The sequence below is a fragment of the Mercenaria mercenaria genome, chromosome 18 (assembly GCF_021730395.1).
Source record: "Mercenaria mercenaria strain notata chromosome 18, MADL_Memer_1, whole genome shotgun sequence".
NCBI classification, from domain to species: Eukaryota; Metazoa; Mollusca; class Bivalvia; order Venerida; family Veneridae; genus Mercenaria; species Mercenaria mercenaria.
In genome coordinates this window covers 31,411,373-31,424,591 of record NC_069378.1, presented here as the reverse complement: position 1 = coordinate 31,424,591, position 13,219 = coordinate 31,411,373, and the positions used below count along the sequence as shown (strand labels likewise).

The window sequence follows — 13,219 nt, the reverse complement described above, 5'->3', positions numbered from 1 at the left end:
TGGGAACCCATGTGAACAAAATGATGGAATATGTATTATTGGAAAAGGAACTGACAGTGGACAAACCTATTCACAATGTAAGTATATGTTTAACCACCATAAAAAAGAATTTAAAATGTAAAACATCTTTAAACTTAATGATTATTTTATATCGGAGGTTTAGATATTCCACCTGTGTGAATAAGCGAATGATTTTATTAGATTTTTTTTCAATAAAAGTCTGAGGTCTTAAAATGCAAAGCACAAGTTAGCCTTTCACGTGCAAAGTGTAAACAACAGCAGAAATTTATATTTTGCAAAACTTTTGCAGTTGAAAAAGTGGTGGACATACGCATGTTAGTTGGATTCAGTATTTCCATTGTGCTGTTACTCATCTGCATCGCTGTACTTGTCATCATTTTGCTGAAAAGGACCAGGCCTTGTCAGAGGTATCAACAAACATACAGCAAATAATTAAGTGGGAAACAGCAGCTACAAGTTTTAAATAAATATTTATGAGCTTTCACTTTTTGCACGTATACGAGTACGGGACTTAAATACATATTCATCAAAACATAAAGGTCGTAGAGTGATTTGTCGACTGATTTATTAGGGGTACGAGTTTAGTTGCGCTGAAATTGAAGTTATATATCGAAGCATCTGAACGATGAATCGTAGTAAATGAGAAATTCTAACACGATCCGATTCATTTTGCTATTAAACAAAGAAGGTAGAAAACAGTGAATTATTATACAACAAATCACTGTTCTGACGTCACAATTATTACGTCATGGCGTCAAACGGCATGGCGGCGCGCTGGAAAAGAAACCGATTGAAAACGGGCAAATATTTAATGAATGTCATCAAGGATGTACTTGAAAATCCTTGGTAATGTGTTAGAATCGAAATAATATATCTCATTTAGTGATTTGCTCTTGAATAAATCATTGTTTGTCGTTAAGATGCGTATTATTATATCACGAGGGCTACGCCCTCGTGATATAATTCCTTTGCATCTGAACTCCAAACAATGATTTATTCAACGACAAATCACTGGATGAGATATATTATTTCTTAAATAAACTACAAGAAGGCCTTGATTGTTTTTATTCTTGAATGCCCATTGCAATATTCTTTATAAAAGATATGCTGAACTTACAAGTCCGCAAGTTAACGATTGTTTATTGTAGTAAAACATAGCTTGACCTTATTTTCGTTTAACTTGCAATCAAATCTGGTCATGTTAGAATTCCGATGTACATTCGAGTGCACGTAAACGTACATAAAGTAATGCTGATTACGAGCGCATATCTTTATTGGAACTGATATGGAATCAATCACTGATTAAGGGATAAAAACATACCATATATCGTGACTGTCAGTTTTTCATAGAAAAAAAAATGTAAATTCTCTATTGTTTTACAGTAAAGTGTCTGGAATGCTTATCGAATATAAACTCTTTAAAAATCTTTTGAACTTTCCAAAAACATGGAGATTTTACATTACGTTTTATGTCAATGACGGGCTATTGTCACGAACATAGATATAGTAACCTCAGTATGTACGAAAATTTATATCTATCAAATACCTTGTATAATACTTAAGACGAATTCATGCCTAAAAACACACATGAAATAGCAGAAAATTGTAATAAACTTGTACTTGTAACTATTTTTAATTAAAAAGGCATCGTACACAACAGACTCAAGCTGGCGTTGACGTCGAAAACAAAATTGAAATGGCACAAATATCATCTACAGAGACTGAGGATATTAAAGGTAAAAAATGATAATTACATAGCATGCATTTTGTTTTCATTATTGTCAAGTAGGATGTGCAGTCAGATAAATAGATAAGTACTTCTGCTTATACTAAGCTGACGTAAGAATATATACCGTGATTATCCTTTAATGCCGATATTGCAAAGGTTGTTATTCATGACAAAATATGCTGGATTCGAATTCGACACATCGTGAACATCGTGCAAATGCTTTAAACGTTTTAATCACATACAGGCAGTGTATATGTTTAAATAAATGTATCGCAATATACTTAAGGGTGTGGTCGGACTTCGTCCTCAGAAAAACCGTACGAAGATCTGCTTGAAGAAAGTGGTCAGAATACCGTTTACTATTCTCCAGTACTGTCACAGGCACAAGAAAAAGTATATTGCAATCAAGAAGTCTTTACATGTAAATTAAGATTTAAGGTTAAGCAGTATATCACAAAACAATAGATTGTTTTGTAAACGAACAAAATCTTGACAAACAATTTTTCTGTCCAATACATGTTTTACTGGTCTGTCCTATAGGACTGGATACTTAAAATATCATAAAGGAATTGTCACTCTTTAAAAAGAATGTTTAACATTGTTAAGTTAAGTTTAAACACTGGTACATTGTTGCAAATGCATCAAAACGAAGAAAAAAAAACTTTTTTTCAAATGGTGAGTTTTTTTAGGCGTTGAACTGTATAGTCCAGAAGTGTGACCCCTTCATGCATTCCCTGTGAGTTCAATACATATATGAGTAAATTGACAAAGGTTTTATAGAATAATTTACATATTATACATGGTGTTTTATTTTCATGTAAAACAATGCTTTCTAAGATTTGGTGATGTTCGAACTAATAATGATATATCCTCTATAGAGTTATAAGCTATTTTTCATTCACCAACATTCCACGTATGAACACCTAGTTAGCCATAGGAGCATACTGATCAGTGGTCTGTCTGAACATGCCGAACGCACATTAAAATAATATTTCTGTACTATCTGTTAAAATAAATATGAGACTGACAGCGAAAATGAAATTTAGTAATCTGAATTCCATGTCAAAGTAAACAGAGCAAACTAAAGACAAGATAATAATATTATATGTAAAATCACAATAAATTGAGACTACAGTTCTATGAAAATCCATCAGATTGTTGAATGAAATTATCATTCGACCCTGTGTGCCCTTGACCCAGAGCAGGCTTGAGGCAGAACCATAGCATTTCCTCATGACCTTGCTCAGACTTTCCACAAAAGTTTTATTGTTCTTGAGATAAGTAATGCTTATACATGCAATATCAAGATGAACCGAGTACTGGCTTCTGCTGCAGCAAATCAGTCATTCAGTCGCTAGTAATGACGACCATTTTACCTGCCGGTGTAATGAAGTATTTCGACCCCCATAGAATAACGACCCCCGGTCATTATTCTATAGAAAATGTGACTCCTTTCCTGTAAAATATTGACTCCCCTTATAAAAAACTGACTCCCTTCGAAAACTCTATAGAATAACGACCCCCGGTCATTATTCTATAGAAAAACTGACCCCTCCAAGTAAAATACTGACTCCCTAAAGATGACTCCCTTCGAATCTCATAGAATAACGACCCCGGTTATTATTCTATAGAAAAAGTGACTCCTTCCATGTAAAATACTCACTGCCGAAATTACTACATTCGAACTCTCATACAATATCGATTCCCGGACATTATTCTATTTAAACAAGTTACTCTTTCCGTGTAAAACACCGGCTGCTAAAAAGACTTTCGACGATAATATCTATTGAAAAGTGATCCCCACCAAACCTAACGGACAATTTAACTAGATCTACAACTCTAATACCCTCCATTGCCAACAGTTAACATTTTGATTGTACTACTACTACTGGTGCCGCTACTTCTATTGCTATTACTACATGTACTTCTTCTTCTTCTACTACTACTACTACTACTACTTCTACTACTACTACTACTACAACTGCTACTACTGATACTACTATACCTGCTTCCACTAATACGTCTTGTACATACACCTCTTCTTCTCCTGCTGCTGTTGTTGCTGTCACTTATTCCTCTGCTGCTGCTGCTGCTGCTACTACCACTGCCACTACTACTACGACTACTACTACTACTACTTTCTATTGTTGCCGCTACCGTACTTTACTGCCACTGCTTAGTATTGCAACTTCTATTAATACTAAGATCTATGCTAGCAGTTTCTTGTGCAGTTTTCTTCTGAAGAATTACTTCATACCGAAGTTTGCAGGGATTATTTACACTGGTGTGTTTTGTGAACGTATTGTGAATTGTTATTTTCCTGAAAAAAAATGTATACACCAAGATACAGCGTCTAGAAATAGAATCCCTTTTCCCGTTGCGGGATGCTCTGATTTCTGTGTCAAGTGATGGTATCTGGGGCTTATGGTCAAACGGAAGGACGGACGGACGGACAAGGGCAAATCTATATGCCCCCCTCCCCCGAGTGGGGGCATAAAATGCAGCAATTAGGCCTTAGATACATGAGTTATCAGTAAATTTGACCAAATGACCGGTGGTCGTTATTTTATGGGAGTCAATATTCTTCGTGAGGTTCAGTTTACTTCACGTGGGGGAGTCATAGTACTATGAACTGGAGGTCATAATACTATGACCGGGGGGTCTTTTTTTCTATAGACTAATGACCGGGGGTCATTATTCTATGGGGGTCGAAATACTTCATTACACCTGCAAACCTTTTTGTTTTGAATAAGAATTTGATTTCCAATGTCGTATTGCAGATGCGTGGCAGCAACATCAGATACTGGGGATTGCGGTCCAAAGCGAAGGCAAGTTCCATGTAACGACTTTGACGAAATGTTATTATATCTTTACACATGTCCCTGAATAACAGATTGAGCTGTTCAAAAATAATTAAGAAAGTATTATACATAGTCTGTGAAATACATAAGATGTACAGTGACTGGTCATGTGTTCTTAACTTTTATCTTAAATTTCTAAAGTGGACTGATCAATCATTCAAAATGAACAGAACCACTAACTACTGGAAGGGATGTTCATTGAAATTTTCTGACTGAATATCGAACAGTTCAGACCATGATTAGCATGCACGGATGTGCAGGATGATCTTGGTCTGAGTTGGTCACAAAGGCAGAAACATGCTGTTGCTGTTTTTTTTTTATTTCATATATGCTGTCTTTCTTTAAGTTACACACACACATACATTGTTTACATTTTGTTATCTTATACATCATTTATATTTAAATTTGATGTATCGTATTTTTCAGATTCAACAGGTGACCAAGAATCATACCAGAACGCGCCAAACAACAAAGAAATGAAAATCAAATTATGCAAAAATTAGGCAATTTGATATTCCATTTTATCTTATATAAATAACATTTCAGTCTATGCGTACATGATTAACTTTGTATCATGTTATATATGTCAAGCCAACTTTTCTTACTACCATTTACAATTTTAGCATATATCAAGTGTAATGCGAAATATGCCATAGCTTATATGTAACTTACTGGAAGAATATAGAGGACATTACGTGAGTGTCTTTTCATACTGAATTTATGAAATAATATAGTGTCAGTTCATCAGTTTTATTCAACGAGTTTAATATATTCAGTATGGAGAGACACAAATGTGATAATTTTTTTATCAAACATGTATGTTAGCTTTTCGTGCTGCAACATCAAAGTATCTAAATCTATTTTTTTACCTTCCATAGACCAAGTCAATTCCACAATCGTCTCTTATTACATAATAACTTTATTTCACTCCTGTGTTAAGATATCATACGAAAAACACCCAATTAAAATTTTAGAGAGACAAAGCTAAGTATAAAGGAAAATATCGTAGTTATGCCAGATGTCTTATTATGACAATAATAATTATAATAATAATAACAATATAAGTAATGATGATAATAATATTACTAATAATGAATTTATATAAAAGAGGATAACATATTTTGCTTTATTGCCAGTCCAACATTCATCCCAAGTACGTAACATATTATGAACAAATTGATTCTTAGTGGCATAAACAGTATGTGGAACAATGAACAGGTATTAAAATAATATGAAATTAAGTACATGTGGTAAAATAATAAATGTTATTTGCAATCTGAGCACCAAAAACGATGAAAATGGTAAAACGTTGAATTACATTTAAAGAAATAATATTGATATCATGTCACACATGTAATAACAGAAATACACTAAAATATTAACACATGATATAAAAATGTGAAAATTGCAATGCTATTGCACATTATGATAAGACATAAACAGAGAAAAATACATAAGAAAGAAAGAAAGGCAGAAAGAAAACAAATAAGACAAAAAAGAAATGTGACAAATTGTCATATGAATTAACATAACTAAGTAAAAAACAATCGAATGAAGATGTACAAAGAACGATGAATATATCTATGTTTTTATCAATGTACATCAGAATGACTTTTTATGAAGTGTATAATGTCTGCGAACTCTTGGGTGGTAAGAATTATGAAATAAAATGTTTTACATGAAAAATCAAAATATATGTCACTTATGAACACCATATCTTTCATTTTCACACGTGGCTGTGCCACACGTGAAAATACTGCACATGATGTTCACTCGTGAAATAAATTTGAAACCACAAAAAAAAACGACAACAGTCTTTTGAAATCATTTCCTGTTTATGACAGATAAATTATAGTCTCTTCTCTTAAAATACAATTTTTAGTATTCATTTTAATTACCGGACCTCTAGACAGCCCTAAACGTGTTGTTTAGGGGTCCGTTAAGCGGACCGCTAGACTTTAGATCTAGAGGCCCGATTACTGGACGCCTAGCCACTGTCGGAATATTATGATTGCACTGTAAGTAGCTTTATTAATTTACAAAATGTCACGATTGTACTATTACCTATCAGTTTGCTAGTATTTAGCCTGTAACATTTTATGACCTCTTGCCTTTCAGTTGTCTAATTACGATTTATTCAGCATATATACAGAAGTTTTTTTTTGTTTTGGGTTTAACACCGTATTTTAAAAGTATTTCAGTTATGCGACGGCAAGCAGATATATTAACCAGTGTTCCTGGACTCTGTACCAGTACAGACTTGTTCTCTGCAAGTAACTGCCAACTTCCCAACATGAATAAGAGGTTGAGGACGAATGATTTCAGACACAATGTCTTTAAATCAAATCGTCACGGAGAACATACGGATCGAACTCACGACCCCGCGATCCGTAGATCTGCGCTCTCCCTATTAACCGAAATGGAATCCATTTTCTGTAACGAAAGACAGGAAAAATACGAAAAGAATTTCTCCGAAAATATAATAAACAAATCAAACTGACGCGCATTAATATTTTCCCCGAAAATGACGTCAACTTGTTATGTGCGCGTGGACACCATGGAGGTCACACGATCCTTTCCGTTACAACGTTAAGAAAACGTTTCACGTCCGATATGAAAGCGTTCCACACCAATATGGAAAAGTATTGCACGATCGCGGTCCATTGAAACTCGATGGAAAATAATTTTAGGGATGTAATAATATCATTTATATAAAAAATTCGTAGCTATAACTTATATTGTAAGAGAATAGAGATATCACAGTTTGATCCCTAAGCGCCGCGTGAAAATTGTGCTTTGATATACCTGGTATGTTGGAACCTAATTCTATTCATTTAAGGATTAGTTTCGATGCTGCTTTGTACACACGTCCGAATTGTACAACACATTCGTACTTGATTAACATTTGCACATATACACAATTTTCTGTTTTTTTAACTGATTGGGACAAGATAAGCTATATTCTCTCTCTCTCTCTGAAAGTTAACTGGATCTCGAAGATACATTGAATATATAGAGATAGTTTGCATTAAGGGATACATGTATAATTATATTCAGAACAGTTGATTTTCCAATACGTGAGATCCGCTAGGATACAAGTTCGCATTATAAATTATTATACAGTAGAAAGAATTTATATAAACTAAATCACCACCACAATTTATCAGACCATTAGCAACCTGTTTTTGTTAAAATCATATTTGTAGTGTTGGACTTTGATCAGTAAAACCTATAACCAAACTCTAAACGAACAATAATATACATTATTGTCATGTATTATTAAACAGGTAATTATGTCGTTATGCTTTGCCATATATTCAAACAGGACATTTTTATTCTTTGATCGTAGAATCCGCTTTTATTCTAAGTTCTAATTGTTGCTCAACGGGACTACATCAACCTTACACCATTAAAAACAGCTACATTTATGTATAGGGTGTTTTAATAATGTTACTCCCTTTAGACTCGAAAGTAAATCACTTATTCTCTTTCGTCAAGTGACTAATGTAATAAAAACAACACATTAAATATGAAACTAGGACACATTGTTTTGGAAACCATGTTATGATAAATGATAATTATGTGAAGTCGTTGTCTGAAATGCTGATTTTGTCTATACAGAGTGCGAACTGCAAATGAAGTAAACAAATAAAAACTTAATCATTACCGCTTTGGATATATCTTGAACCTCTTGATTTTTGTCGTCATCATATAGCTTTTTATTCTTAAGTGGTTTTGCGTTATAATCATCTGCTAATAACTAACATTCAAGGCATACATTCAGGGTTTCTGTGGGAGCACGACAGAAATTTATTTTCGCGTATACATGTAATAGGTTTCTGCTATAATCCAGGATAGTTTTAGGTTTAGCTGTCTCATTAACTGTCATCTCCAATAACATTTTCCTCATAAGAAATCAGAGGTGGTAATGAAGGTGTGTGTAACACTGTGGTTTTTTGGCATCGATTCCGTCAGCAAGCTTGCGTTATTTCATTGATGAAAAACAGATTTGGAAATGATATACGGTCTAAAGTACCTGTTTGTGTCCCTAGTGTATCTCTAACGTTTGTCATTTTCAAGAAAGCCTTCCGTTTAAGAGAACATTTGTGTACAAAGCACTTCGTAGAAATCCTTTCCTGTCAACCACTGCATATTATATCGCACAAAACGGTTTACTACATTACAATATGTACTTTTTAACTATCAATGCTCTTAAAAATTTAAGATGTGCATCTGTAAAAGTGACACTAGAAAACAATTGTTGATTTAGCATTTAAATTAGCACCTACCTATGAATCCTTGGTATTTTTTTAATCGACGATTCTGTAACTATTCTCTCAAATGATACCGGTCCTGACAACTGGCGTTCGGTTTCCGACGAATAATCAATAACTATCATAAACCGATCAATTTTATTTGTATGGAACACTTCCCTGCGAATTGATCCCTGCTTTATACTGCGCATATTGTAGGCGGGTACCAAGACTGGATTTTTATCATAGGAAGTGATGATCTGGTATAAAATAGTCGTAAGTGTACTAATTTTTGTACCCGGTTTATGATACGCAAGGTACAAAGCGGGGTTTCAAGCACAAGCAAGTGTCTCCAGTGTCAGTTTTACAGTTGCACGTCTTCAATTTTTAAGAGCATTGATGGTTAGAAAGTGCATTTTTAAAACATGCTGAAATTGTAACAAAGCCCGTTTTGTGATCGTCACCTACGCTCAATACGTGTTATCATGCTGGAAAATACTGGCTACGAGTTGGTAGGGGTGGTAGAGGGTGAGGGGTTTGGTCCTGACCCTAAGTGCCTACGGTCTGGTTTTGAAGATGCAGAATTATTGTATGACGTAATTAGAGGGTGTGACAACAATGTATGTTGCATTATAATAAAATCTGTAAAAAGATCCTTTGTACGGTGTGGACACTTAATGCATATTACATTTATGTGTTCTTCTGATAATTTATTTTCCTCTGATAACGAATCCGAAGATATTTGTTATTTTCTGGGAGATTCACCAACAACATGTATTTTTGTACCATCTAGGAAAAGCACAGGGTCATAATGTTGTTTCCGCAACTTACAAAGTGTACACAATGAGTTTTTGATTTGTGAAACTCAAAACTATTTTCGTTGCCTAGGTTTTTAATTTCATTTAATCGGTGTTCTATTGTACGCATATTTTCCTAATGATAACATATCAAAAATTACTGACATAATTATAATGAACAATCTTTTCATGATAACAAACATTTCATCATATTACTAATCTTAATGCTTAAAGGGGTAACGCATAAAATACAACCTTGTTGAACACCCTGTTCCCCTTCAAAACAGGATAGAACCAAACACGTACCCTAAAATTTCGATCAGATAAAAATTGAAATATGAATATAGTGGGAAACCTAAGTCGTCAACGTTATTCATGATCATATTGCCAAGTTGTATCATAAGCCTTTTCTAAGTCGAAAAAGATAGACACAAGATGTTCTTTCCTGATAAATGCAGATCACGAATAAAGTTTTCCCAAACAACGAAACTAGCATCTAGACACAACAAAATAAAGGACGCGAAAGACCAGTGAAAGGGGTGTAATATGACAGTGAAATTGGATGTAATATCATAACTAATGAAGAGAAATTAAGGCTTTAAATGTGTAAAACAATTGATCATTATATCAACGTAGCTTTAGATTTATGGTATATACAAAGTCAACGCCAACAAAAAATGAAGGTAAATTGATAACTTAAAGTCATATTTCTTTCACATTTATTTCGATCTAATTATAATTAATAGTTACGATGCTATAAGATATATGTTTAAGCATTAAAAACACGTAGTGAATTATAAATCAAGACATTGGAATTACGTCTCATTTTCCATCTTAAACGGTTCAAAATATTTAAAAATTTCTATTCTTTAGTGACAAAAAGGTGTCTTTAGAATGCAAAAATAAATCTATAGAGGGAGGACAAATCGATAATTGAAAGGAAGTTTTCGATATTAGAAAGAACCGTAAAATTATGATACTTGACGAGGGATGATTTTATTGAACTTTGTGGTTTTTGCAGACTCAAGCAAATCGAATCTTCTGTTATTTTGCTTTGTTATAATAATAATAATAATAACTACAATAAATTCTTAATTTTCAGAAGGTAACATGTACAGACACGCAAATAAAACATTTACAACATCTTAACATCTTAGTTCAAGCATGGCCTTATATACATAATGTACAAACGTTAAATTAATTAATCAACAATCACTCAAAATACAAAATCACAAAATCTAAAATCGCATTCATAATGAAACAGAGCAAGTTTTACAGTCAAAGACTTCATATAATCTCGAACCTTAGTTGGTACATTCTTAGTTGGTACATTCATGTAACAAATAAGATTTCAGAGGCATTTTAAATGAGATACGAGACTGATGTTAAGGGAAATATTTGTAGGAGTGGTATTCCAGTAATATACAGAGATATGAAAAAGAAGCTTTCATGTAATTAGTTCGTTGTTCAGGTGTTACTAAATTGTTTTTTGAAATCGATCTCAGGCTATATGCGTTATTACTGGAGAAGTTGAGCAATTTTTATATAAATGGGTGGTAGGTTTTTCAGAATCAATTGCGATGGAGAAGAAGTTACACATATAAGTAAGTAGGTTGACAGTAGAATCTCATTGCACGAAACCTGACTGAAATGAAGATACTGTGTGAATAATCTTATTGAAAAAGCTGAGCAATACATTTTATGCGGTGATAAATGAAAGGGCCAACCATCTTTAATGTCATGTAACATTTGTTTCCTGACAAAATGAGCTTTTTTTGGACCAGATTCGTAAAACTCTGTAAGAAGAGTATTCGTTAAAAAGCTTTGTGTTGCGCATGCGCAATATGCATCATTCTGTAAATTTTCATTAGGTTATAACTCCTGGACAGGACTAGGAACATTCACAGTGATATGTATTTATAAGACTTGACATGACATGATAAAAATTGTAAGACGCCATATGACCTATAATTGTGTCGGTGCGACGTTGAACCCAATAAAATAAATAAATGATGAAAATTGCAAAATGAGTTATCCGGACAAGGCTTATAATTGTACTGCGCAATGCACAGCATTCCATGGTTTCCTTAATCTGGAGAAAGACTTCAGTAAGGACAGGCGCACTGACCGGCAAATAAAGGGGGGCAACTCTATGCACCGTAAAAAATATAAAACAGATAAAGCATTTCAAATTGGGCTTCCGTAGATCGTAACGTATGAGATACACACGAAAACAGATCAATCGAATTCACATAAGGAGGAAAGTGTATGGCTACAGGATTTAGTTTTCCATGTCCACCCTTCCGACTTATATTCCCGAGTAATCATACAATGTTCAGAATTGCCATTGACAGGATTATATAGAGCCGGTTCTCCGTCTCTCCAGTTCCTGTAACCGTCAGATACTGCGCTTCCGTCTTGCCACAGAAAAAGTTCCGCGCTTGCATCATATGTTGCTCCCAGCCAGACACTTCCATTGTATGCTATAGTGTAAAATGTTCAAAGGTTAAACTGAATAATGCGCAACGTTACATGAACTCACTGATTAAGTCAATGCTAGGATGTTACAACATAATACTGAAGAAAGGTCATGAGAATTTCATTCAGTGTCGGAAATTAACTCTTACTGGGACGGTAAAATAATGGAAAATTCCACAAAATTTGCGTTGATACCAGTTAGAAAAAAGTCATGAAAAAATACCATTTTGAGCAATGTTAGGGAAGTGTTGAGCGAATGTATTGCATATACTTAGCACTTCGTCATGTGACATTTTCAGCCTGTTGATTCTGTTGCATTTATCATAAAAAATATTAAACTCCGGTTTCAGGACACTAAATTTTGTAGCAAAAGTAGCAAAAAAATGCACAGGAAAATCGATTCAAACATTCATTTATTTTGCACAACAATTACCCGTCCGCAAGAATCCTTAGTTCTATAAACATCAACCAGTTTAATATAAATACCTTTGAAATACATCTGCCTTTTTATTAAAAAAAAGACGAACCGAGTCACATTACGAAACTGGCCCCTGCCACTTAAACAAATATTGTAAGTCTACAAACCGGAGAAGACGCTTGTCTCTATAAACTGTTCCTCTTCTTGTGACGTAATGACTGCCAAATATCCCCCAAGATCTTCGCAATAATTCTGCAATTACAATAAAACAGAATTGAAATAACAAATTTCTTTTGTTATATATTATTTCTTCAGACTGTTAATTAAAACAACATCCCTTTGAAAGGTTAACCTCGGTGCAGTTTATATTGTATGATCTTTTATAGTTGTTGAGTCCATTCAAACTGTCCCTGCAATCGAATTCCGAATGATGCACGTTTCATTTCCTCTCATGAAGTGACTCAGTTTTAGACCTTAATTTGACTGTGACTTGTGCCTCCAACGGCTAACGGCTAGATAATATAATATCATTAATTATGGATACATCTCTGAAATACAGCCTGTTGTATTTTACTAATGAATTCAAAACTTCCATTTGATACGGAAGAATATTTAATGGTTAGACAACATGCTTCTCCTTTGACTTCAAATATGACGAAATC

At 33.9% G+C, this 13,219-nt stretch overlaps 1 protein-coding gene across 1 annotated transcript; it reads left to right on the top strand.

The window, feature by feature from the left end:
* The first annotated feature begins 316 nt into the window (after positions 1 to 316).
* LOC123537943 (uncharacterized) lies at positions 317 to 4,704 on the top strand. Its single transcript, XM_053530439.1, has 4 exons — positions 317 to 428; positions 1,666 to 1,757; positions 2,037 to 2,093; positions 4,531 to 4,704. Exons 1-4 carry the CDS (start codon positions 334 to 336, stop codon positions 4,638 to 4,640), a joined length of 354 nt encoding a protein of 117 aa, XP_053386414.1. The 5' UTR covers positions 317 to 333; the 3' UTR covers positions 4,641 to 4,704.
* The last annotated feature ends 8,515 nt before the right edge of the window (positions 4,705 to 13,219 follow it).